The sequence below is a fragment of the Stylophora pistillata genome, chromosome 12, assembly GCF_964205215.1.
Source record: "Stylophora pistillata chromosome 12, jaStyPist1.2, whole genome shotgun sequence".
Taxonomy (NCBI): Eukaryota; Metazoa; Cnidaria; class Anthozoa; order Scleractinia; family Pocilloporidae; genus Stylophora; species Stylophora pistillata.
In genome coordinates this window covers 26,017,529-26,044,190 of record NC_142530.1, presented here as the reverse complement: position 1 = coordinate 26,044,190, position 26,662 = coordinate 26,017,529, and the positions used below count along the sequence as shown (strand labels likewise).

The 26,662-nt window shown below is 38.1% G+C and overlaps 4 protein-coding genes across 6 annotated transcripts; 1 reads left to right on the top strand and 3 right to left on the bottom strand.

Annotated features, from left to right (window-relative positions):
- Positions 1 to 1,392: 1,392 nt before the first annotated feature.
- LOC111338771 (QRFP-like peptide receptor) lies at positions 1,393 to 5,297 on the bottom strand. The gene is made up of 2 exons (XM_088741889.1): positions 4,688 to 5,297; positions 1,393 to 3,619 (listed from the first exon to the last, which is right to left on the bottom strand). Exon 2 carries the CDS (start codon positions 3,542 to 3,544, stop codon positions 2,552 to 2,554), a length of 993 nt encoding a protein of 330 aa, XP_088598015.1. The 5' UTR covers positions 3,545 to 3,619; positions 4,688 to 5,297; the 3' UTR covers positions 1,393 to 2,551.
- Positions 5,298 to 6,999: 1,702 nt separating this feature from the next.
- LOC111338769 (tubulin beta-4 chain) lies at positions 7,000 to 13,154 on the bottom strand. 2 transcript variants are annotated; one of them, XM_022945295.2, is made up of 8 exons: positions 13,016 to 13,154; positions 12,372 to 12,480; positions 12,080 to 12,190; positions 10,950 to 11,194; positions 9,578 to 9,790; positions 8,557 to 8,834; positions 7,788 to 8,004; positions 7,000 to 7,147 (listed from the first exon to the last, which is right to left on the bottom strand). In XM_022945295.2, exons 1-8 carry the CDS (start codon positions 13,070 to 13,072, stop codon positions 7,046 to 7,048), a joined length of 1,332 nt encoding a protein of 443 aa, XP_022801030.2. In that variant the 5' UTR covers positions 13,073 to 13,154; the 3' UTR covers positions 7,000 to 7,045. The 2 variants fall into 2 exon arrangements, with proteins under 2 accessions (XP_022801030.2, XP_088596439.1); XM_088740313.1 differs by having other exon boundaries at positions 12,372 to 12,493; positions 13,016 to 13,153.
- A 410-nt stretch (positions 13,155 to 13,564) lies between these two features.
- Positions 13,565 to 22,234, bottom strand: LOC111338770 (corepressor of RBPJ and splicing regulator). Its single transcript, XM_088740315.1, has 10 exons — positions 22,041 to 22,234; positions 21,294 to 21,388; positions 20,906 to 20,993; positions 19,520 to 19,581; positions 18,946 to 18,997; positions 18,687 to 18,746; positions 18,120 to 18,174; positions 17,229 to 17,332; positions 15,983 to 16,074; positions 13,565 to 14,880 (listed from the first exon to the last, which is right to left on the bottom strand). Exons 1-10 carry the CDS (start codon positions 22,101 to 22,103, stop codon positions 14,265 to 14,267), a joined length of 1,287 nt encoding a protein of 428 aa, XP_088596441.1. The 5' UTR covers positions 22,104 to 22,234; the 3' UTR covers positions 13,565 to 14,264.
- A 42-nt stretch (positions 22,235 to 22,276) lies between these two features.
- On the top strand, positions 22,277 to 26,224 carry LOC111338777 (uncharacterized). 2 transcript variants are annotated; one of them, XM_022945302.2, is made up of 4 exons: positions 22,278 to 22,638; positions 22,906 to 23,100; positions 23,873 to 24,026; positions 25,536 to 26,224. In XM_022945302.2, exons 1-4 carry the CDS (start codon positions 22,306 to 22,308, stop codon positions 25,946 to 25,948), a joined length of 1,095 nt encoding a protein of 364 aa, XP_022801037.2. In that variant the 5' UTR covers positions 22,278 to 22,305; the 3' UTR covers positions 25,949 to 26,224. The 2 variants fall into 2 exon arrangements, with proteins under 2 accessions (XP_022801038.2, XP_022801037.2); XM_022945303.2 differs by lacking the exon at positions 22,906 to 23,100 and having other exon boundaries at positions 22,277 to 22,638.
- The last annotated feature ends 438 nt before the right edge of the window (positions 26,225 to 26,662 follow it).

Here is a 26,662-nt window from a genome sequence, read left to right as displayed (position 1 = left end):
AAAAAAAGTTCACCAGGCTATAATATATAAAATGAAAATTATATCTATTGTAAGAAAACTACCTAATCTTAACATTGAAACTACTTAATTTAGTATATATATATTACCAAATTATACACCAACTAAAATTCTGTTTTCTTGTGTACATTTTAAGCTCTCTTTGCGTTTATTCAACCCGGACTCGTGTGAAGAGACCCTCTTCTATCAAAAGTTAAGTACAGTGGTTGCATTCAGTTAAAACTGACCTCGTTCAAATTGATGACTCACAGTCAGCTTGAAGATAAATTTGTGCAAGTTCTTTCTTCTAAAAGTAATTTAGCAGGGTTTTTACTGTAAATCTCCGGCTCATTGTTATTATGGAACTCTTAAGGCGAAATTCAACCTTGGCGAACGGTCCAATCTAATGTTTGATCAGTAATCGTCATGTCGTTCGTATGCGTTATCTTGGACGTGAAATCACTTTTAAGGTACGCACAAACCAAGCAAAGTGTAGGTGAATTTGAGCAGCTTGTACAGTTTGCAGTGGTGAAGGGGAGCGGTGATGTCCCACCCTCATAAATCTGCACTCACCCATTTATGAGACGGCGACTGGTCGCAAACTGCAGGCTGCCAAAAATCCCGCATCAAGCTTCATCGCGCAACCAGAAACCAATCAGGTGTAGTTCTCAAAATAAATTTTAAGAAAATTGTGTTTGGAATAGGGGTAATTTAGCATCCTCTCTTGCCTGAGCGTAATCCTTCAAAGGTCTTCAAACTCTTGCAGTTTCTTTGTCCGGGGATGGGAAGCGCTTGAAAAAAAACCAATTCGAGAAACGTTATGTTTACATGACTGACTGATTCTAACATTTCTTTTCGTCCAATTAAAACATGAGATACCTTTTTGCCGTTGTTTTCATAGTTGGGATCGTTCTAGTGGAATCTCTGGTAGCACGGTTGGTTTTTCGAGGCCGGGAGGGAGACATGTTGAGAAGAATGCGGTTTAAAGATACAGAAAACAGAATGCAATTGGTTGGTAAACTTAAACACCGTCATGAGTCCGGCATGTTAATTTCTTTTGTTTGAGTTTTTGAGGAGCAAGTAAAATTTAGTATGTTGCATTTTCCTGGCGAGGTTAGAGAGGGTTGCACCTTTCTCGACTCGCTAGCAAAATAGAGCTGAGCGAAGTCATACTTAAGCTTGATTCCTACTTTTTTCGGTTCTTTGAGTACGTTGCTTTTGTTTTTTGTTTGTTTGTTTTTTTATTGCAGCATTCACCAACGCTTTGCTGAACACAAAAAATCGGCAATTGGAAAACATGTCACTGACTGCTTAGTATTTGACACACTTTTTCTTTAGAAAGTCAAACCGAAGTTGAATGTGCAGGCAGATTCCATACGACTCACTTTTTTATTTTTTCTTAGGTCTTTATTGTTTTCAACGTTTTAATCAGTACATATTGTTATTTTAGTATTTAAGCCTTTTAAACTTATTATTCTTTTTGACTTAATAATGGCGTTACGTTGACGTCGAAATGTGGTCGACAAGCTTTTTTAGGCCTTTTTACTGAATGCATCCTGACAGTTTTAGAATTCATTTAGCGCAATATTTTATCGTCAAATATTTCCAATTAACAGGCGAAATTAAAAGAAGTAGAAGTAATTATTTTTGGAGCTTGGTGGACAGGAGAACCATGAGGCTTTTGAACTAGTCCCTTTAAATATCGCCGAATCATCTCTCTCTTGTGGAACAGAGGATAATAAGTTTAAGAGGCTTTAAAACTTTCTACAGGATGCTAAGTCATGGTAAAACTAAACAATGGGTTACAGACTGCTAGAGCAAGCCAATCTGTATGCATATGCCTGACACTGTTCTCTATAATTTTCCTTAGGTGTTCACAAGGAGAATTTTGTTTAACAATCAATGGTTTCTTTAGATTGTGATTATTTTCTTTATTCTTGTGACCTTAATGTGTGTGATTCACGGTTAATGTTTTAATGTCTTAGGGGTCAAAGAGTTAAGAAAGAAATTATTCCTTTCTTTTTTCTTATTATCATTTTTTTTAATCTTTTATTTCTTTCAAAAGACAGTAATGAAATATAAAATATTCCTAACAATTAATACTTACAACATTAAAGTAGATTACCTCATGCGCTGTACATAAGCTAGTTTCTTATATGTTCAAAAATTTTTACAACAGTTATAGAACTAACAATACTGCAATTCTATTTGATTCTCTATAAATGCCACTCTCATGACCGTGTAACAAAATCCATAATTTCATGGTGTATTATATAAATAAAACCGCAATGCATAACTTACTAAAAAACTTATCTTGCCTCATTGGTCGAGAGTCATTATCAGTAGGGGTAACATCAATGGAAATGACGTCATAAAACGCTGTACAAGCAAGAGTTACAAACTCGAAAGTACTTATTAATTCATTTATTCAGATAAAGCTATAATTTCTAGAATTAAATTTTCGTAACTTTTTGTACATAGTTGTTTTAAAAGCTAAGCAAATAATTCTTTAGTGTCTTTGAGAAACACGAAAACGCGTACGGTTGGATCACAATCACACGACAGCTTCATAAGTCCTGGGAGAAGCAACAAAATGGCTGAGGAGATTCCTTAGAGCCTGGCGATAATTTGCATTGGAAATAAAACAGACACAAGGGTTTATAGCACAATTGGATATTGCTAAAAAAAAGGCAATATGTACGGAATGTCGGAAGCTACAAGATGATCCGGTGCTGGAGAGGCGCCGAGTGATTGCGAAAGGCAGCCAGCAGATTGCAAAAACAAACACTATTACAATAAACATCCTCAGAGCATTTCTTTGTCTCTTCAAACCTTGTCTCCTTGTGTTAAAGGAAGAGTTCCTCGGAATATCATGGGATTTAATTCTTAATGCGATAAAAAAGTAAAGTACGGCGATTAGGATCAAAGGAATGAACAAAAATACCACATGTTTCGCCAGGATGTAAGCTTGGTATAAAGAGGACTCTCCAAATGTGTCGTTCCACTTTATTTCACACTGCAGCGCCCCTTGATTCTCGACAACTTTAAAGGCGATCAGGTTTGGGAACTCAACAGCTATGGCGATAATCCAGGTGGCAAGAATATAGAACCGGCACATCTTTGAACTGATGAGTGGGGAGCGAAGAGGAATAACCACACCTCCAAATCGATCCACTGCTATCAGAACAAGGCTTTGTATTGACACCACTACGGAGGTATCTGCTGAGAAGGAAGCCAGCTTACACAAAGACTGGCCGATAGGGCCGTCACCGCCTTGCCATGATTTGGTGTATAAATATACCAGCTTCATCGGAAACAGGAATGTCGGAATGAGCAGATCTGACATGGCCATGTTCACGAATAAGAAGTTGACAGGCTTCCTTAATGGTTTCGTCCTGTAGACAATTATTCCAATCAAGGTATTTCCAACCAGCGAAACTACAAACAGCAGAGAGTACGCAAAAGTGTCCCCTATTTTAACAGCTGAAGAATCGTAGCATTTCGCTGCTTGAGTTTCGTTCATCATGGCGGTCATGTTAGCTGACATTTTGCAACTGGGAGGTGAGTTTTTCTTCAACAGCAGCAGTTCGACTTTTAACTCTTTAGGTTTCCTATACTTTCACTAAAAAAAACAACACACCCATTCATTTACATATGTATTAAAATCGTTCAGTTAAAACATCGCTATGAATCAAAAGAGAAGTTAAATTGCTGCCAGTTGGTACTTAAAAACTCCAACGCCCTCCCCCCCCTCCCCCCGACAATAGCTGCGCTAGTCTTAGTTACCTGTAGGGAACCCTTATTTGGAGAAACTATCGTTTCACAAGCTGTGAGTATTGCTTGATAACCTGAAAAATGTTTGCGAAAATCAATAATTATTTTATGCAGGGGATGCACATCGAGAACATGTTTTATTCCCGTCACTAAAACTTTACCCTTTATATTTTTATATCCATTCTTGCATTTTGCGATGGCTCAATTTCTCGATTTTTTTCTATTCGTAAACCAATAGATTCGAATTTTTTAAATATTATCTTCAGTTATTTCATTTTGTGTATATTTTTTTTCAGGGGCTGTATCATGAAAATTGTTATCTATCTATTGCATTTGAGAGGTTCTCATCGGGATGATGGCTTTCACGGTTAACGGCTAAAAGTGCGGCCATTTCGCTGCTTCAGGTTCCTTTAGTACAAAAAGAAAATTTGCTGCGGTTAACTCCTTTATGACCAAAGGTTCACATTTGTCAGTTTTTTTATGCCTCACGGCTAATTTTTTGCCGTTGTACGGCTGAAGCCGGTTAAACCGTTTTTTAAGACCCTCATTAAAGTTGCGAAAATTCATTATATCTTCGGAAAATTCCACTCTATTTTAGAAATCACTCAGCGAAATGATGAAAGGACAGAGGAAAAACAGCTGTTGTTCCCGTTTAGCTGCTAGCGATTGACAGTTGAGCTGTAAATAGTGAGTTGAAGTGAAAAAGAGAAACCAAAAGAAAAAGAAAAAAAACAGAACAAAATCTAACGAGTCCTATAAGGATTGAATTTGAGAGCTAATCAATATCTAAAAAAGAGGCGCAACTCCACCTTTCACGCGACTCTTTCATTCGATCATTCTTTTTGCGCAGAGCTACGCACGATCATCATTTTATATGCCGCTAGCTAGAAAATCGATAATTTCTGTCGTTCCTTACCTTAAAGCTTGCTTGTTAGTCATTGATAACTGCACTGTCGTAATGGAGAATCCCCTATACAACTTTTGAATATTTTGATGTTATTGAGGCCCGACAATCATATTTCAGGTTAAAACGTTCAGCTGGTCCGTCTTCCTGGTGAAGGCAAAATAAATTGAAATTTTACAAGGGTTTGCGAACAGTAATATCCAACTGTCTCATTTAGAGTTCGGTTTTGACTTGAAATGTCTTGTGATGACAACAGCTTGCATTATAAATTGTATTCATCTGGACGCAAATTCACCGTACGTCAATTTTCTTAAGTCCTACACAATTCTCAAAGCAATGTCTCAATAAACATCGTGACGTCCTACTGGCCGCGCTCAGACATCTTCACTCGTTTTTACGATATAACTTAGTTGGGTAAGCACAAAATAACGTTATCAATTTAAAAATAAGCCTTGACCAATGACTGTGTCGTTGTGGCTAGTCTAAGTAATGCAGCTGGTTTGTTTAGGGTATGACATGTCGTTTCTCAGTTTTTTGTGCCTTATTATTAATTAAAAACTGTTTTACACAGCAGTTTTGAAGGCTTCTTAGGTCGCTAAATTAATTTCTCCGACACCATACATATAATACGAACGAGATTCGACGACCGGATGCGACCATTGCCTGTAATTATGCTAAAACAATAATAAAAGATATTGCTTTTAATCGTTCGTTTTCGACTTTTTCCGAAGTCTGCATAGCCTCCTCCAAGCACGAGGCGGGCTGGGAGAGTTAGAGAAAGTTATAAAAACTCGAAACGCCGCTGAGGGTTTGCATAACTTTTGAGAATCTTCTCGAACCCCGGGTATTCGGAAGAGCCCATGAAAACACGGAAAGAGTGCTGAATTGCTTTCATATTTCTCAAAAAGACCATTTTGTCAAATGAAGCGACAGGACGTCATGCACAACCATGATCTTACCCAAACTCTACTACCGACCAATGAGATTGCGAGTACTATTTGAAACCGTTCATACATGCAAATACCGTAATCTTTATGCATAGTGCCCTCCTAGTAATTACCGCCAACCCCAAAGGCTATAATATCACAAACAAGCTCTCTTCTCAAATATGTGTCTTTACCACCTCTCTCACTTTCTCGATCGAGTAAAACCTGTTCCTGTATAGTCGCTTAATTTATATTTTTTTAAGCTTCAACTATAGCGGAATCAATACACGGGAGAAAAGTCAAGTAACATCCAGTTATTTCTATTTCCATATTAACCTAAGTGTCAACGTGGATAATGTTAGCGAAAATGTGGTGCTTTTGTTTTCCTATTAAAGATATATCCGAAACATAGTTGAAGTTAGTCGAAAGGAAAACTTAATAAGCGCGCGCCCCCTCAATTAAGTGCCTTTCAGTCCAAGAGAAATATCTTCATCACGGCTGTGCGGAATCTCCATCTGTGCTTTATCTTCTTAATGCTGCCTGATGGGTGTTGACGATCTTGGAAAGTATTATGTCGTTGCATTCAATTCAAGACTGCTAGACGAAGACCGTTAGACGAGATTTAATATATACACACGGGTGCTTATTCGAGGAAATAAAGGAGTTGCAGTAACCTCGAGGATGCACCAGGAGTGGATGTAATTCCCTAAAAGGCTAGATTGAAACTGGGTTCACAATCACACAATAGACAAGGACCTCCTTCTGTTCTCCAACTCATTGTAATCAATATTTTATATGAATACGAAAATATTTTTTTGGCAACTCAAGGGTATTACTTATCAAACTCAAACCGCAACTCAAGTCTTTTTACCACAAAACTTGTGGGCAATTGGTGGATATACCAAATATTCTGGAATCTAACGCATGCTATTTTCAATATTGGACAATTCGAGATTATTTTTTTAACGCGACAATAAGTTTCTTATCTTTCATCTATTTTACGGAGCAGATCGACAGCTTGTAAGCATCTCTCCGCTTGTTATGCATTTTGTTCGGCGAATTCGTTGGTAAAATGTTTTTCACCAAGTGTCGTTTATTTTTGTAGTCTAGTATAAAAATGACCGCATTTTTTTTAGCTGTCACCCTTCAAATTAAATGTGTTTTAGTTTTTACAAGCCAAACTGAATTAATAAAAGTTTGTTCGCTTTTTCATTTCGACGTCGAAGTTAAATTGATCAGCTGTTTCTAACCATTTAACAACAGCGCCAGCATGCCATAAAAGACAGATGGCCTGAGCGTAATCGGGGAGTAGGGGGGGGGGGTGGGGAGATGAGGCGAGATGAGGCAAAGGCTAACAAGAGGAGAGGATGAAGGAAGAGAGTAAAAGTGGCAGAGGAATTAAACGAAAAACTGTATTGTCCGCTTAGACGTGACAAATATTTATTTAGGCTTCTGATTCTTCTTCGTCGTCAAATTCCTCCTCATCGACTGTAGCGTCTTGGTACTGTTGGTATTCAGACACCAGGTCGTTCATGTTAGACTCAGCCTGTTGAAATAAGAACATCAAAATAGCTAGAATGACGGAGATCAGACAGAAAATGACAAAGAAAACTGAAGGGCCCAAACGACACAATGATTTCCTATCCAATGGTTGTGCGATCAAGTTTCACCTCCCTAGGTCAACTTGGACAATTCTGAAACTGCGTGATTAACATAAGGTAATAATTCAGGGCCTGTAACAGCCAATCACATTGGTCATTTCGCCTACAACAAAAATGAGCAACACGAAGATAGGTGTACTGAGAGAGAGTCGTTCAGTGACCGGAAAGAGAAATGTTACATGTACATGTGTTTGATTGCACTTGGCACCCGGTATTAGTATAAATATCAGAAATGCACCAATCTGATTGGCTACACTATTCGCTATCCATTCCGCGATAGATAGTCAGTAAATTGAATAACCTTACTGCTTGTGGTAGTAAAAAAAATACATTGAAAACACTAGCCCATCTTATTGCTAAGTTTTGAAGGACTGGTCAGTGTATACCAATGCTATCAGATTAATCTAAGGTGTGAAATTAATTCGGGCTTCGTCCTCATCAACTATTTCGCAATGGGAATCTTGAGTTCATGAATAAATAGCTAAATATAGACTTGAATGTACAGAATTCATTTCTTTTTCTCACTTCAGTAAATTCCATCTCATCCATTCCCTCCCCGGTATACCAGTGTAGAAACGCTTTGCGTCTGAACATGGCCGTAAACTGCTCGCTGATTCTTTTGAACAACTCTTGAATGCTTGTGCTGTTGCCAATGAAAGTCGCTGACATTTTAAGCCCGCGAGGAGGTATGTCGCACGCGGCAGTCTTCACGTTGTTTGGAATCCATTCCACAAAGTAGGTGCTGGAATTGAGAAATCATGATGAGAGCAGTTTATAGCTTATAGATAAGAAAAAAAAAAAAAAAAAAAAAACTGGATCAAACAGAGTGATGCAATGTTGCTCTTTGATATTTTATCTCCGATACCTCCTACCATTTTGAGAAACTCAATAGGAACTCCATTGTGCTGGATGGAGGTTAAATCTTCTCGGAGATTTTTCTTAGTCCCCTGGTCCTACATGGTAAAGGTAAAGTCTGTTACGAGCCTAGTGGCCCATTAGGCCGGTGCTTAACTCCGGTTTCTATAGCATGAAGCGACTAGAAGTATTTATACTCCCCCCTAGATGGGATGCCAGTCCATCGCAGGGTTACCCCCAGCATAAAATTGCCGGTACCTGGGTGAAGAGAGGCACTGTGAGAGTAAAGTTTCTTGCCTAAGCACACAACACAATGTCCCGGCCGGGGCTCGAACCCGGACCACTCGATCCGGAGTCGAGCGCACTAACCATGAGGCCACCACGCCTCCACCCTGGCCCTACATGCTTACGACAAATCTCTAACATATGTCTTCATTACCTGTTCTTATTCTGAACATTCAGCATCTGCTCGTCAACCTCCTTCATGGACATCTTCCCGCGGAACATGGCAGCTACAGTGAGGTACCTTCCATGGCGCGGATCACAGGCCGCCATCATGTTCTTGTTATCGAACATCTGATGAGTCAACTCGGACACAGTCAGTGCGCGGTATTGCTGATTGTCCCGACTGGTCAGCGGTGCAAAGCCTGGGATGAAGAAATGCAGGCGGGGGAATGGGACCATGTTCACTGCCAATTTCCTCAGGTCGGCATTGAGCTAGGATGTAAACAAAACAAAAAAAATTTTTGGCTACATCCGACATAATAATTTATCAGAATATCTTTTATTCCTCCAAAGACTAGTTTGAATCCAGGAGAAATGGTCGATCGTGTCGCATTATCCAATAAAGGGTGGATGACTTTTCTACAGCCTGAACAAAAATGGTAGTGATCATAAGAGTCCTATTGCGTTGATTTATTTTTGTTTTTGTTTTCAACGTTATGTTGTAAATATGATTCGAGAATATTATTGTCATTGGCTGCAAGACTCGAAAAAAAAAAAAAACACGTCACTAGTTGTGATTGGTCGGTTTCGATGCATTGGCAGAGTTTTTCATCGTTCTGTGGAGTGATTAGTTTATTCACTGCCGTGGCTGTAAGATTTTTCATTTATAGAATTGGAACGACTTGTGACTGAGCACTGACATTATCTAAGTTAACATGTTTAACGTTCATCCTCACTTTTACCTTCTTGCATTCACATTCACATTTGTTGCAATGGGTCGTTGTGTTTAGTCTGGTTTTGATATAACCAAAAGCGATTTATTCCCATTACAGCAAACATTTTGAGCTCTAAAGGAACAGTCGAACGTGCGGTGTTGTAGTCCGCTCGAGAGGACCCTTTCAAGAACTTTTGTCAGTGGCAGTCAGTGATGTTTAGCAGTGATGTGATGTCGGCAACGTGAGACAAAGCTATCATGATCCAGTTCGTAGTTCTTTTCAGATATGATGTCCTCTTACCTGTCCGGGAAAACGTAAACAAGTTGTCACCCCACTCATTGTAGCGGACACCAAATGATTCAAATCCCCGTATGTGGGTGTGGTTAGCTTGAGTGTTCGAAAGCAGATTTCATACAGAGCCTCGTTATCAATACAGAAAGTCTCATCTGTGTTCTCGACCAGCTGATGAACAGATAAGGTGGCATTATACGGTTCCACGACAGTGTCTGATACCTGAAACAGGTCCAAGTATGAATCAAAACTGATAAAAGCCCAACTCATTGGATGTTCAACGATTCATACCCACGCAAAATGTGTTACGAGTAACATTGAAAATGATTTAAGGTAACACAACCTCACTCCTAAGGCCTTTTCCCTTATTTTTTCCCCGTCCCTCCCCCAAGTAAGCGAAAAGGCACTGGGAACAAGTTTGAAGGCCACAGTTCTCCCTGGTTGCTGCACTTTCCGAAAACTCTGCCCAGAAGGACGAAAGATTTCAAAACTGATTTGATTGCATGCGATGGCAGGTGTTTAGCTTTCCGATCAAAAGCCAGTAAAAAGTAAGGAATGTAGGTTAAATTTTGAACATGGTGGTCCTACACCAGCCTCTCGGTGGATTTTAGAACAATAAAGGCGCTTAATTATCAGAAATAAGTAATATTCTTGAAACACGAACCCCATGACTTTTGTCACACTAACCACAACTCCGACTGTTTTACTACGATCATTCAACGATAACAAACACTTGCACCATATTTGGAGTTCGTAAAAACTCGAAGAGAAACAGAGTCTATTTCGTGCTGTTATTTATTAATTAATTTCACCGAGACGAGAAATGAATTTAAGAGAACCACATCATTTTGGGAGGCACGGTGGCCTCCTGGGTAGTGAACTCGACTCCGGTTCGAGTGGTACGGGTTTGAGCCCCGGCTGAGGACATTGTGTTGTGTTCTTAGGCAAGACACTTTACTCTCACAGTGCCTCTCTTCACCCAGGTGTTTAAATGGGTACCGGAAAATTTAATGTTGGGGGGTAACCCTGCGATAGACTAGCATCCCATCCAGGGGGAGGAGGGGAGTAGAAATACTCCTAGTCGCTTCATGATACGGAAACCGGAGTTAAGCACCGGCGGGATGAGCCACTTGGCTTATGTACAGAGTTTACCCTTTACCTTACATGATTTTTGATGATTAAACCACTATACAACAATTGTCTTAATCCTGTACCCAGACCCTCCGCAGCCAAGCGGTTCAGTTACAGTTGAACGGTAGGACCTGGGTACGAGATCACAAGTACCCTACTTTGTATGATAACGCCTTGATCAATGTTGAAGTCTAAAGTTGAGTCCCCCCCCCCCCTACTGTGCATTTAGTCCGCCCTAATTTTCATTTACCTTTGGAGACGGCACTACGCTAAATGAAGTCATGATTCGATCAGGATATTCTTCCCGAATTTTCGAAATAAGCAAAGTGCCCATGCCTGCCCCAGTTCCACCTCCAAGGGAGTGTGTCAGTTGGAAGCCTTGAACGCAGTCGCATCCTTCCGTTTCGCGGCGAACGACATCTAGTACCGAATCTACCAGCTCTGCACCCTCTGTGTAATGACCTTTGGCCCAGTTGTTACCCGCTCCACTTTGACCTTACAGGAAAGGGGAAGAGAGGGGAAGAATTGAATGCATCTTAGGGTTTGACCCGATTGGAAGTTCTTCCCCTGAAGAGGAAAAAGTGTGCCCCCACCTTTACGTGCGTCATTTAGCAAGCCTAAGAAATTGCGCGTTTATCAAACTTTGTTAGGGTTTTGAGTATGAAATTTAAAGTTGATCGAGATATATAACGATTTTTACATAAAAAAGGAATACGTTTCGGAACAATTGGAAACATTTGGGGCGAACTGGTAAAGATGGGGGGTGAACTTGTTTTATTTTACGGTGCGAGCTCGCAAAGGTGGTGAGGAGCGAACTTGCAGTGTGGCGAAACCTCCATATATAAAAGTGAGGAATATGAGAGGAAATCTTCTTAATTTGAAATATATCTGTGATAAAAAATCGTCGGAAGAACTAATATATTGTTTCAGAAGCTTTAGATTGTATTTATTGCAAAACATATTTCTGAAAGAAAAGAGAAAATTTAAAGCGTTATAACCAGAGCATTCGCACGTTGAAATACATCTTACTTTTGAATGAAAAAATACTACAACGATAGAAAATAAATGAGAAATTAAAACAACTGTATTTTTTAATTTGAAACGTTCAGTGTTTAATAATTGACATGTTTCTTAAGTGGCGTAAAAGCCAACTGTTTCTATACATCTTGTGAAATTAAATTTTTAAAGCGATTCTTTGTTTTCTGGCAAGGCCAAGATTTTGAGGTGTTATGGTGGTAAAAATGTTATCACCACGAACATCTGGTTTTGAAGTATTACAGCGAAATATTGCTTTTACTATAATTTAGATTTCTGCAGCCCAATTACTTAACGGCCACACAGCCAAACACATTTTTTTTTTTAAAGAAGAACTGCTCTTACCGAAAACAAAGTTATCTGGTCTAAAAAGTTGTCCAAATGGTCCGGCTTTCACTGAGTCCATTGTCCCTGGTTCCAAATCGACAAGAACTGCTCGCGGCACATATTTTCCCCCTGAAAAAGAAAAAAAAATTGTGTGCGTACATTCGGTGAAAATTTGTTCGAATTTGCATTTCAAATCTTCACCGAAATGATTAGTTTAATTATGAAAAAGAGCAATTCGGCCATTCATGAATTTTGTAAAGTAAAAACAAAACTGCATTGTTTTCTGTAAATTCATTTATAATTGAGTTACCTGTAGCTTCGTTATAGTACACATTGATTCTTTCGAGTTGGCTGTCGCTGTCGCCTTTGTACGCTCCACAGGCGTCAATTCCGTGTTCATCAGAAATCACTTCCCAGAACTGTTAATTAAAACTTTTTAGAGGTATAAACATTTTCTTATTCTAAAAGAAGGAAAGTTCTTCTTATGTCCACTTCAACTAGGCCGTTGGTTTCTAATATTCCCCTTGAATGGTTCTCAAGGATCTCGTGGTCAAATTCTCTAAAATGAAACTACGACAAGTAGTCTTGTTTCTCCGAAAATTTGTTCTCACGGGATTACACATCATATTCAAGGCATTTCTTACTTTTTATGCGATTATTTATTTCTCGAAAGCGAAAAAAACAGCACTTTTGTCTGGAATAAGCTTTAAAAAATATTCTTAGTTCTTACAAGGAGAAGTGTTACCAAAAATATAACTATGGGTATTTCTCAAACGCCGTTTGCAAACAAGTTTTTCAGTTTGAGTAAATTCCTCTCCTTTGTATGTCACCCCGGCGATCTTTATTCTTTAATCAAAGCCGTTCACTTCGGTTTGTTCTCAAGACGTGTCAAGGGCTTTATTTTAGGGAAATCTGCAACTAAATTGAAATTGCGTTCACATAAATCTAACGTACCTTTGCACCAATTTGATTTCCACATTGGCCGGCTTGCAAATGAACGATTTCTCTCATGATAAAAATTGCTTAACAGCTGAAATGTGAGACAACAACTGAGTGATGAACTCTGTTTGATCTTTCATAGGGTGCGGCAGCATCAGTTTTTGATTCCCAGAAAAAGAGCTTCGTTCTTTTATCATCTTAACATTAATTATTCTGTCATATGGCAAAAGCACTATTTTCATTGGCGAGTTGTTCAACTGCGGGGAATTGAACAAAATGATCCATGCATCGACAGCTGGCTCGAATGAATGAATTATCCCTTTTTTACTGATTAGATTAAAAGGCAAAGGTTTGCATATCAAGATTTTGTGGGTTAACAAAACTTATTTCATAGCGAGTTATCAAACACTGGTAATAGGTTTTTGGCGTCATCAGTTCCTAGTCAGAAAATCTGGCGTCAAGGATTCACTGTCATAAATTAAGATTTCAAAATGCGTACACATTAAAATTAAATATCCCCGACGTCGCTACGAAATACATCACTACGAAAAAAAAATTTTCTTCTGTTTCTCAGTTTTCTATCAAGACGTGCACGGTACTTGCTTGAAATAGACATTGGTACAAATTGTTGACAGAATTTTTCCTTACTTTACTGAAGTTTAAATTACATAAATAGCCCATTTCCGAATTACCTTTAGCCTCTTTTTCAAAGCGAGTCCGGGTGTTCATCCTTCATATGATGACAAGTTTTCATTCACATGCAAAAAAACTCGTTTTCTTAACAATGGTTGAGCTTTTTCGTTTCTCGAAAGCCCCGGTAACTTAACGGGCCCGTAAAGCAGTTTTGTTTTCTTTCAAGATAGGGATTTCAAAAGTTTTGAAAATAATACAATAAAACCATCAGCTAAAGAAACAAAATGGACTGATTTATGTGCCAGAATCTGCTTTTCTATCCTTTAAATTTTGATTTGAAAACGTGGCTTCGGGCGCGTTAAGGTACCGGGACTTTCGTGAAACGGACCTCAAACCTCGTTTTCAAAAAGAGGCCAAAGGTAATTCGGAAATGGCCTATTGGTTAAGCGTTACTAGAGAGGTACGAATTCATAACCGAAGGCAACGTTAAATTACATAGAGCTATCCAAACGGAACACGGCTAGAACCCAACAGCTCTTCTTTTGTTGTAGTACACCCCAGAAAACACTGGTATCCCTTCCGAGCGCCATCTTCACCCTGTGAAAGAGCTCTTTTTTAAATCAAGGCTTGTCTAGCTTCTTTCATCCCTCGAATGCCGCGTTGTTGTGTTGTCTCTCGAATGCCTGCCTGTCTCACTGTGACGCCTGTCCGTTTTAAGATCCCTCGAATGCCGCGTTGTTGTGTTGTCTCTCGAATGCCTGCCTGTCTCACTGTGACGCCTGTCCGTTTTAAGATCCCTCGAATGCCTGTGACTATCATGATCTTTACGCTGATCCGTTACACTTTCCTTTGAGTGTCTGTTTGCCTTAATATCTTCTAATCGTCCACGAGTATCTCCTCGATTATGGATGCCTTTTTCTGCATCTCTGGACCGTCTGTGTTTATCTCCATGATGTCTATCTGTTTCTGTATCTTTCCGCTTTCTATACTTTTCGCCTAAATCCCTTTCTGCTAATTCTCTCGAATTTCTTCTCTTTTCTTCATTCTTTGATTTTTTCCTGATTTTTCCTTCTCCAGAGTCGGATGAATCACTTTCGGAATGATATCCCGTTTTGCTCTGCTTATTTGACTCTTCCTCGCTGTCAGATGAAGAATTTCTTTTCCTCTTCTTCTTCTCCTTCTTCTTCTTCCTTTTGTTGTGACCACTTTGCGCCTCCATTTCCTCCCGTTCAAGTCTATCCAGTTTTCTGCGCGAAAGCAAAATCACCTTAATATTTTTTTGCAACATTAGCAAAAGCAAGACCTGCATATTTTGCCTCATAGTTCAATTGAAGAAATGTCCTATCTGCGTTTAACACCGTACGGAAGAAAGCAAATTTTGAGCTTGGCCTGCGAATAGAGAAAATTAGTATATACTAAAACAGTGGATAGCGTTGAAGGCGCGCTCTGATTGGCTAGTCAAACTCCTAATATCCTTTGCTATTTACCTCCGAGCAACTCGAGAAAAAGTGGCGTGCCGGTTTGCATCCGTGACAAGCGAACAAATCACTCAAATAACAACGAAGCAGTCCCTAAAAACACAGAGAAAGCGACTAAATTTGGTTTGGCTGTGTTTAAAGGTAATGGTAACCGGGAGTTTATCAATAAAAACTAGTAGAAAAGGTTTTGTTTACAAATGCAAATTAATCGCGTAACCTCACTTGTTTACTTGAAAATCAAAGTTGAATGGTATTTTTTACAAAATAGTTTCAAATACAGAAAGAGTTTGCAACACCATTTGAAGAAATGTCGCCACCAGAGCTAAACAAAATGTTTTCAGAAATTTTATCTGTCAGCGAAAACACGAGACGGCAGTTTTTACAACAAAAAATCACTTACCGCGATCCGAGCCGCGTTGGATCGTTACGCGCGGGAAAATGTTGAAATGTTGGAATCGTATGAATTAAAATCAATTTTTGGTGGTGTATATTATCTCACTGTTTTAGTATATACTAAAACAACTATTCACCTCAGTGTCGGTGGTTAGCGGTGGATATTTACCGAGCCGCTTCGCGGCTCGGTAAATATCCACCACTAACCACCTCCACTTCGGTGAATAGTTGTTAAATATCACATCTTTACCACGAGCTTGGGAAAAAGAAGAAGGATTCGCGAGCTAGAATACGAGACAATTTTTTTCTACCCCATTCCGCGATAAACATTAAAACAATCCTCTTAGATTTTGTTTTTTCTTTTTCTTCGTCTTTTTTTTTTTTTTTTTTTCTGAAGAGGTGTTCAAGGCTGTACATCACTTCTAAGCTGTGTGGAAAGAAAATGCTTAAATACATGTACCAACAAATCAATTCACACCTCAATAATTTCTTCTTTTGTTTGTCCGTTAGAGAAGCCAAGAAAGCGGCTTCTGTATCGTCTTCACCTTCGTCATCAGATGCCACGATTTGCTGCGAAAACAGACAGAATATCTTATTGAGGGGATCCTCCTTAACTACAAGCGCTGTTGTTGTGAACAAATTCGGCCCGCGAATTTTTCAGCGGTATTCCTTGTGCGACAAGTTCCAGCTTGTCGTTAGAGAAGCCAAGAAAGCGGCTTGTCGTTTATCCGCTTTCTTGGCTTCTCTAACATTCAGTATTACAACTCTATTATTAGTCCGGTTATGAGTTATGTCAGCGCCATCTGGTCAAATTGTGATAAAGAATTGTTATATAGAGTTTTTATGCTGCAGAAACGCGCTGCTAGAGTCATCCTTTACGCAGAGCGGATGGCTCCATCCGTAGAACTCTTTAATAGAATGAAATGGATTCCTTTTTACGAGAAGTGTAAGATTGACAAAGCGTCGATAATGTTTAAACGAATCCATGGTGCACTACCTAGCTATTTAAACGAGCATATTTCGATCAACAACTCAAGACATTCAAGAACTACGCGCTATTCAAACTTTAATGTACTGTGCCCCAGATATAACAGGGAAACTGAAGGTGGGCGCACCTTTCTCGTCACCGGAACCAAAATTTGGAACGAGTTACCACTACGCATACGGATGGCGGACAGCATAAGGTGCTTCAAGCACAATATGTGGACTAATATTTTTTCGCAGCAACAATTTTTAAGTCATTTTTGTGTATAGTTTCCTTTTTTTTTTTTTTTTTTTTTTTTTTTTTTTTTTTCATTCTTACTAGTTATATTGTATATATTCATACATTTTATTAGTTTCTTTACTTATCTTGTAATTATATTATATTATATTAGTTTCTATTTTCATATTGTATTATACTAGTTTTTATATTGTAATTATTTCTGAGTGAGGGCCACAAGTTTATTAGCTATGCTATTATGTGTTACCCTCGTAAAATAAAGTCTTTATTATTATTATTATTATAGCTCGCGACCGATCGCCAAAATGGCAGGAAATATGAAAAGTTTACGTGTCTGAAAAGCTAATTAAATAATAATTTTAAAAGAAAAACAGTAGTCTACTGTTAGGGAACCCATAAAAACGATTTCATCTCTGTTCGGCTTTCCGTTTTCAGTTCTAAAGATTTCAGCCAATTTGCAAACAAAAGCGAAATGAATATTAGACTAGAAAACATTCCTCACCTGATTTGGGTCACTTGGATCAAACACACGTCCCAACACATTTTGTTTTAATGTTAGGCCATCAGACTGCATGTCTTTCAAAAGCCTCATGGGGTCAGCAATATCTATATAAAAAAATGGCATCCAACTAAATGGAGAGAAAGTTGCTCCACTCCGGAGAAAAACATCGGTTCTGTCCTGGTGTACCGGTTCACAAGGGAATTACCATTGTTCTTTCTTTGTTTAGGAGTTATCGGTTAGCTATTGTGTATTGTTTGGTCTTTTGTATTGGCTCTTGTGAACCGGTACACGAGGACAGAACCAAAACATCCCACTATACTTTCCTTTAACTAGACTGGCCTCTGTTTGTTCATTCGTCAAACAGCATGGTACAGGGCTCAACACTAAACACTGAACACTAAACACCGAACACTTTTTTTTCAGTTTGTTTACTAGCCAAATTGGCCAGTGGAAATCGAAAATCACAAGCCAAAACTGAATTTCTACTAGTCTGTGGCTAGTTGGCTACGGTTGGTGTCGACCTGACGGTAATATCATTTTTATATCAATTTTATAGAAAAATAACCTTACGCGAGAGCAGACTTAATCCAGATGTCAGGAAACGATCATTATTTTCCTCTTTGTGATCGAGCATTGATGGGAGGGAGAATCTGTGCTCGCCCTCTTCAGATTTAGCCGGGTGGGTTAAAAAACTGAGGCATGACAAATCAAATTCGAACGCTGTCCGTTTCTGAGCCCTCTTACGCTACTGCACGTGATATGAACGTGTAAAAACGGTGGAGAAATGTGACGTATGTGTGACAACTCACGCAAATGTTAAAAACTTTCGAGCGGTTGCGTAAAGGATTTTTTTCTCTATTGTTGGGAAGCAAAGAGAAAATCTTTGCAAACCTGTAATGAGACTTGGATCAACATTGGCATTTTTACTTTTGTTGAACAGTGGACACTAGAAAAAGCAAAATGAAGTTAAAATTTAAAGTTACAACACTGGCATCTTGAACGTGAACAAGAATAATAGAAAGAAGTTGTTCTTAATCTCCATAAAGGGTCTACATGCAACCCCTACTTTCAACGGATACATTTTCCTGCAATTTGACGATGGAAATAAACAGATCCACTTGCCTGGAGGTGTTAAAATGCATCGACAAATTGACTCAAAAGATCTAAAAACAAATCTAAGGAAAATAGTAGGGACATTAACTATGTTAAACAGAAATTGTGACTTAAGCTCGTGTAAAGCATACGTAACACCCTACAGACACCCCACCCCACAGTTATCCCAGGCAAACATCATAGTCACAAGAAAAAACTACTTGGTGCTACTTCTTCTGAATTCATACTCAAATCCCTCCATTAAGTAATTATACACTCAAGTAACACATGTGCTGAGATAATATCAAAGGAAATATAAGATAAAAGAAAGAAAAAACGTTTGAGCAGCATGCCTTGCTAGCCTACCTCTCTGTCTGTGTTGATGTGACCCCACTTTCCACATTTAATGCACTTGACATTGCGAACCTACACCACATCAGGACAACAAATAATACAAAACAGTTAATAACTTCAAAATAAAACTGTACAACAGATACATGTCCGTGGCAAATCTAACTGGGGAATTGTAAAACTACAGTGTTGCAGCTAAAGGGATAAAACTTGTTCTGAAACTTAACACACATGACAGACCAACAAAGGAGAAAAAAAATTATGAAAAGCTTACAGCAATCCCAAAGGGCTGATCCCGTGCCTCAATGCCTAAGCTCTTGGCATATCTGAAAGAAGAGAGGGAAAAGGATTTGTAGAGAAGAAATTTTCAATTATTTCAAAATCATTGCAACTACAGAGCTGTATATCTTCCCAGCAAATGTTTACAATTGTAAAGTATGAAAAATATCTAGTTAATCTAAAAAAACCCCGATTAATTCAGCAATGGAGCCATGTGGTTCATCTGGTTGTGACTTATCCTAGTTTCTGCAAGATTAAGGGACCATATCAATTAGGGTAACACTTCTTCCCCTCTGGATGGGTACCCCCTCCCCCAACAATATTAGTTAAGCTTTCCTATCTGTTTATCTCTACCCAGTTGTATTCCTGGGTGGAGAGAGACCGGCTGAGAGAAACTTGTGCTGCCCATGAACATGACACAATGACCCCCACTCACTCCCCCTCCCTCCCTGGGTCTCAAACCCCAACCACTTGCACTGTATTTCAGCGCGCTAACCATTAGGTTGCCATGCCACCTCTAAATCAACTTCTTTGAAATCAATCTAGCTTTAGGTCATTAGATTACATACGCCTCTCTTGGGGCTCCCCGCTGCCATTCAAATTTCACCTCCCCCTCTTCCTCCTCTGATACCTTTAACAACAAAAAAAAAAAATTATTCACTTACTACCTCTAAGAAAACAATAAGCTGTGGGGTCAGTTCAATGAGACGAAAATTAATTTTAAAAGTATAAACAACATTTTTAAAATTCTCTCTCCAATAGTGAGATTTCTGATGGTGGATTTCAGTTTTGGTAAAGATCCTTTGTACCATTACCATACCATGTAACAGGGTTTAAATCTATGACTATCTTGTGTTTACAAGTTATAAAGTTTACTTTACACAAACATGTTGGGATAAACTTAATGTACATGTACATGTTTATTGCCATTTAAATACAACACTGAAGCTTACCTTCTGATCTGAAATGAGTAATTTCAGTGGAATTCAATTCATGTACAAAAAGAAACAAACAAAGAAAAAAGAGAGACACTCATGAGTGCACTTGTTCAAATCAACAAGTTATGGTTGAAATATTTTCTTGACTCAAAATTTGCAAATCAGTTTGATTTCTTTTTCCCTCTGTATTAGAGTACGACAATGAATACAAGATCAATAGAACTAAAATTCAAACTGATTTAAAAATAAATATTTGGCCAAAATATTTGAACCACAACACACATGTTCATGTATGCTTCCAATATTTTTCCTGTACTATACCAAAGTATGATTTCCTAGGCCCCAGTACTTGCAGTCTTACTAACTAAATTTCAACTTGGCAAAGCCAGTTATATCCAAATTAGAAAGATTAATGATTTCAAACAGTTCTAATGTTTCACAAGTTTATCCAAATAAAACCCAGTGTTCTCCCTTTCTTCAGCACTACAGTTACTACTTGTGGTAAATTTCACAGCTATTGCCCAAAAAAGGAAAACATTAGAATCCCTTTAACAAATGGTAAACACCACAGCGTACACTATTGAGTTATGGATGCACGCGGGAGGTTGCTAAGCACGAAAGAAGCGTAAGAGTCACTTGAGGCGATAGCCGAGAGCGACTCTAGCTTCTTGAGTGCTTAGCAAACCTCCCAAGTGCATCCATAACTCAATAGTGTATGCTGTGGTGTTTACCATTTGTTTTATGACATAACATTGATACATTGTAGCTAAAGAGTTCCCTTTTATTTAACAAATCTTACGCGACCAGAAAAAACAAGCGCGCGCGGAAAAATAGTCTTTGCACTTGCTCACGTCAGCAGCGTACACCCATGGGCAAATGGGGGACGCTAAATTGACCAATCAGAGCGCGCGCTTTACTTTGGTTATGTTATAATTAGTTTTCTGGTAGCTAGTTCTAAAGTTGACTACCTTTGTAAAGACTGCTTGTGCTATATCTTACTCTACAATGACATTTCACAAAACAGTAACCTTTGTTAAAACCAGGAGGGGCATCATATAAGAAATCCAAACCAGACTTGATTCTTTCATCATTACTGATGGCTTGCCTAGAAAAAAAATAAGTTATCAGTTTAGACAGTTAGGCACTGAAGTTTACCTGCACAACTCCAAGGTTGTAGTTAAGAATTCACACTGCTGGTGGAAATTTGAAGTGAGGGGGCTCAAAGATAACATCCAATATCAAATGATTGTAAAAGTGTAATCAAAACTAGGGTGCAATATGCAAAACTAAGTGATCACTGGCCAAAAATCCAGCAGGTGATCACTGTTTATTTTTTATTTGAGAACACTCAGCAGAGTTTCTGATAGATATCTAATAATTTACTTTTTCTAACTAAACCATGTACCTGTTTTTGAATCTCTCTTGTTCCTTATTGTATTGAAGCTCTAGTTCCTTTTCTTTCTGCTGAGAAGCAAGTAGCTTTTGTTCTGCCATCCAGACCTATTACAAAGGGAGTTACAAAAACCCAATTTATGTGCCATCCAGACCTATTACAAAGAGAGTTACAAAAACCCAATTTATGTGCAATGTGAAATTTCTGAACAGACCATTATAAAATTATGAAAGGATCAGCCAAAAATTAACCAGACCAGATTCATGAAGTTACTTACAAACTTTCATTTCCTAATATCTTACATAAAATCGATCGCTTTGATCAGTGGGAAGTTACAGTGAAAGACAGATTTTTAGCAATGTGTGATAAAAAAAAAAAACAAAAAACAAAACAACAACACAAAACAAACAAACAAAAAACAAATCAGAAGTAATTTTGTTACAAAGCAATTAACTTTCTTGAAGTCACTCTAGAAAAATCGACCAATTTATTACAAAAAAACTAGCGACGAATTCCACTTATACCCTTGATCATCTTCGCTTGCCTTGGTCCTAAATATTGATCATAAGTTCGAATCATTGTTCGTTTCCAATAACGAAAGTGATTGGTTACTTATATCTCAATGATCCCAGTGGCAGAAGTGACACTGTTTATACATGTTTGTATACGTAAGTTATAAATAGTAGATGGATGTATCGTGCGTTTGAGAAGAAAGAAAGAACAGCGTTAGTGTACATGTCGAGCTGGTTGCCAAATTACCCTTTTGATGTTAGCCTTAGAGCCTGGATGGAAGTCCTTCTTGTTCATAAACTTAGCAAACATCTTGAAGGTTGCACTGTGGTGCTCAGGGAAAGTATAAAACAATGCAGTAGCGCGTACGTTTTGTAAAACTAAAGTGTTTTACAGGTTGAGGACCAACTCCTCCGCCATATTGAATTTTATCTCGCAAGGGTACCCGGGATGTTTGTGCATATAGTAGTGCCAGGTCTTCTCGAAATACGCTCAAAATTCAGAACAAACTGACATGTCGGCCCTTTGCGAGAATGAGTTAAACAGGAAGAGATTTGAATGTGATCCCCTGGCAGATAGTGCAGTGGCAGAGGTGGCGAGAAATCGCGGTGAAAAAGCATTGAGAAATCATGACTTATATAGTGCTGTCAAAGAACTGGGAACAATTACTAAGGATTCTTATTGCGCGAAATTTATAGAATTCTATGAACAAGAACCTTCTTGGAACGTCGAATGGCAAATGTGTGAATTAGGAAGACGGGTTTTTGTTCGAAACAGTGTCTTCGCCGGCCTTGTTCTCATGTACGGTAGTCTTGTTTCCTCATTCACCGCAGCCTTTGGAAATAAGGTACATTATATATTTACTTTATCTCTAGCTACGGATCAAAAGTTCAAATGGGGTCTTACTGGACACCAACATAATTATGTTTTTTGACACATTGTAGAACCCTTGTGCACATGTACACTTCCCCAACACACATACACACCAGGGGAACTTACCCAAAACACCATAAAACCCCGTGTTCTTTGACTAGGCATCAGTGATACGACTAATATATAATTTTATCACATAATAGTAACATTAGCACTTAATTACTTAAATATTATGTAACAGGTGTTATCAGCTATGGGACGCATTTCCCCATACGGAGATGTTCGCCGAAGACTGTTTGAAACTCTTTTCTTTGTGAGGGCTGTTGTTCTTGGTTCACTGAGTGAAATTAAAGGGGCTTGCATGAGAGTGCGTCTGCTCCATGCTGCTGTACGCCACCACCTCCTTCATCGTGACAGTGGGTGGGAAATTGAAAAAGTAGGTACAACAAAATTACATTTCCTTGTGCACCACTGAAAATAAATTGTTGTAGTTGTTGTTTTTGTTGACAACAAGTGCTCCTTTTAAGGAAATATAAATCACTTTCTTTTAAGGAAATATAAATCACTTCCTTTTAAGGAAATATAAATCACTTCCTTTTAAGGAAATATAAATCACTTCCAAGATAATTAATTTAATTTTTTAATTTTATTTATTCCAGTTTCACTGCATTAATCTTGCAGTGGGGAAGGACTAGAAGGGAACATTCAAACCATTCGAGCTAGTCCACCTTCCCACCCATCCCACCCCAGGGGAGGACATCCATTACACAGTAATCATGTGTGTGGGAAATTAACGTCTCCTACCCCAACCTTACGGGAGACGGGACCTCCATTTATTCGTCCCTATCTGAGAAGACTAGAATATCTAACCATTTCTTGATGTTATAGAAAGGTAGCAAATTCTGCTCAATTATTTTAAGACCTTGAGTGTTGGTCCAGCCGGGGCTCGAACCCTCAACCTCCCGCACAACAGTCCAGCGCACTATCCATTGGGCTATAACTCTATTTATCCTGATTAAAGACTGGTTATTCAATCATTAGAGATTGACTGGTATCAGATCTCATCAATAATTTTCCTTACTCTCTGTAACACAATTCTTGTGGTGTTAGTTTGGAGAATTTGGTATTGGATCAACTACTAATAATAATTCCATAATTGACAATTTTCTTTAGTCTCATGATTTGTCTGCTTTTGTCATTTTTTCCAGTATGGATGTCCAATCAACCAAGAGGATTTAGCTGGTACACTGTCCACTTTTTCATCTGTTGTAATTCATGGTCTAGAAACTCTTGGTATTTTTTTGTCAAAAGCTGAAAAAGATGGTTACCAAACTTTGTGGAGATATGTTGGTTTTTATCTGGGTAAGTACAAAAAGTGATTGGGCCATAATTTAATAAAAGAAGTTGTTGGTCATTTAGTTTAACTGCTATTAGTAAAGTACCCTTGTATGCATGTTGCATCATAAGTGTCTATACATGGTACAAAAAGTTGTCTTGCCACTTTTTAAGTATTACCAGAAGCATTTTATCTTGGTTATATGCTTCTAGTATTTAGAGAAAGATTTAAAATATTATATTTAACAATTATTCCATGAGTGTGCGTTGGATATGAGATGATAGATAGCCAACTTGGCGCTACGCATCTCGTTGGCTATAATCATCTCATATCCAATAAGCGGGAGTGGAATAATTGTTTTATTAAAAAACGCCCCCAGGATATTAGACAAATCTTCTTGACTTTATTTTGTAAGAAGAAACCGGATGTTACAATGTACAGATATTAGATTATGGTATATTGGCTCGTATACCATAATGGCTAAACCAATAAAAAGTCTTGAATTACATTATCCAATGATCCAGTTTTTAATAAATATATAGATATATATTTAGTTAGAACAATCAGAGCTTATGTAATATATATATATATATAATTATATATAAATATATATATATATAAATGCCTCTAACACACATTTCCTCCCTCAACATTTTTACTCCTAGAAGTGATCAATGTTTAACTCCTCCCTATAATATCTATACAGTACATTATCCAGTCGACAGGTAATGAGAGTACTTAAATGAATTAGGTAGAATTTGTTATTTTGATCTAACACCAAATTCTTGAAACTAATTTACAAGGAAATATGCAGCAGTTAGGAAGTTAGAACAATCAGAGCTTGAGAGTTGAGGCATTAGAAAAATTCTGATCACATTAAAGATCACAACCATTCAAAGCATTTTCTCCTGAGAAAAAAAGATATGTACAATTTCAATGAATTCAACTCTTTCTCTAGTGTAATTAAATGTAAGTACATTTTAGTGTAAATACAATTGATCAAATCTACCTAATCATTCTAAGCAGCATTTAGCAATCTGTGGCCTAATTAATTTTCTTACATTTAGGTAGCTTGGAAAGCCACAAAACTCTTGAACAAAAGTTTTTCTGACTGTCAAATCCACACTCTTAACCCCATAGGTATCAACAAATGCTTTTCATTGTACTAATTTATTCATGTTTTTCTTGTCCCCATGTTTCCGCCAATAGCATAGCTCCACTTTCTGCTTATAAACCCACACACGACCCGCAATTCCTCCATTTGCTCTGACGAAGGGCTAACGCTCAAAACATCAGCTTTTTGACTCTTTACAGTAGCCGATTTACAATTTCAACTTAATTGATATAACCAAATTACCTGATGAGAGTAAGTCAATGTCAACTCTCTGAAACAAACATCTTTGGAACTTGGTCCTTTTTTCTGTCTGCTCAAGGTGTTTTGCAGTAATAGGAGACATTTTCAAATTGGTAATAATGTTACAGTAGTAGGGATTCAGAGCATTTATCCCAAGAATTATTGTTGTTGTCCATTCTAGGAATGACAAGTGATATGTTATGCAACAACTATGAAGAAGAGTGGGAACTGTGCAACATGATAAGAGTGCGACAGTGCAAACCAGACCCTGACTCGTTGATGTTGACTGAGACACTATTACAGGAATTTGCAAGTAAACCTCCCTTTCATCTCAGTTACAATGCCTCAAGCAGTTTATCAAGACTCTTTATTGGAGATGATCTTGCAGATGAGCTTGGCCTTTCAAGATTTAACATGCCCAGTCAAATTATTATGGCTTTGTTATACTGGATGCTCAGAACTATGTGTTTAATTCAGAGGGGAATTCCTTTTCTTGAGAATGTACTGTATAAATTTGGAAAGTACTCCCTGAATACAATAGTTCACTTCTCCTTAGGTGGCAGGAAACCTTCTTTTATGATGGTGTATTCTTAAGCAGGGATCATGTGCTTTACATATGATCATCTGAGCTAGAAGTTTGGTTCGTGAAAACAGATCTTTTTTCTTAGTTAGTAGTTCTCTTAGCTTGACCCTTAGATGTAATGATTGCCTCAAGCAGTGTATTTTGGTTCCTATAGCATGCTAAAAGCTAAGAGTCATGTGAACCGAAGGAAATACTGCCAATTATTTTATTCAGATCCAATTCAGTTCAAAGTAAATGCCAATGTAAGAAATTAAAGTGATTAAAGAAATTTAAAGTAGTTTAAGAAATTACTATGAAATTAGTCCCTTAAACTTTTTATTGCTTATTCAAAGATAACATTCTTTTTCTTAAAAGACTATCAAGTGTTACATTTCAAGGCAGCAATTTATTATTTTTTTACACTGAGTGACATCATATTATCTGAAGTGCACAAAGAGGAAACCAAAAATTTCAAGCCAGTCTGAGTTTGACTCCTTTGCTGTGCTTTGTATTAAGGAAAATGGTCTCACCTCCTGTCAGCTGGGATGTTGAAAAACAGTGTCACTGTCTGTTTGGAATGTTTGTTTCCAATTTGTTCATTGTGGGAGGGTCAATAACTATACATACAGTGCTGTACATACAGTGTAGATTCATCCATCATTGTTGCCATCAAGAGACAGTTGAATCACTTTGGTGGGTCATAAGAAGAAATAATCTTTTCGCAAATTATCCAGCTTAATGCAGTG

Coding starts and splice junctions, on each gene's coding strand:
- LOC111338771 (XM_088741889.1), bottom strand. CDS start 3,544: ATGTCAGCTAACATGACCGCCATGATGAACGAAACTCAAGCAGCGAAA.
- LOC111338777 (XM_022945302.2), top strand. CDS start 22,306: ATGTCGGCCCTTTGCGAGAATGAGTTAAACAGGAAGAGATTTGAATGT. Junction 22,639..22,905: donor CCGCAGCCTTTGGAAATAAG/GTACATTATATA, acceptor ATTATGTAACAG/GTGTTATCAGCTATGGGACG. Junction 23,101..23,872: donor GTGGGTGGGAAATTGAAAAA/GTAGGTACAACA, acceptor CATTTTTTCCAG/TATGGATGTCCAATCAACCA.
- LOC111338769 (XM_022945295.2), bottom strand. CDS start 13,072: ATGAGAGAAATCGTTCATTTGCAAGCCGGCCAATGTGGAAATCAAATT. Junction 12,481..13,015: donor GAAATCAAATTGGTGCAAAG/GTACGTTAGATT, acceptor TTTAATTAACAG/TTCTGGGAAGTGATTTCTGA. Junction 7,148..7,787: donor ATGAGATGGAATTTACTGAA/GTGAGAAAAAGA, acceptor TTATTTCAACAG/GCTGAGTCTAACATGAACGA.
- LOC111338770 (XM_088740315.1), bottom strand. CDS start 22,103: ATGTTTGCTAAGTTTATGAACAAGAAGGACTTCCATCCAGGCTCTAAG. Junction 21,389..22,040: donor CTAAGGCTAACATCAAAAGG/GTAATTTGGCAA, acceptor CCTTTGTAATAG/GTCTGGATGGCAGAACAAAA. Junction 20,994..21,293: donor CAAGAGAGATTCAAAAACAG/GTACATGGTTTA, acceptor TTTTTTTTCTAG/GCAAGCCATCAGTAATGATG.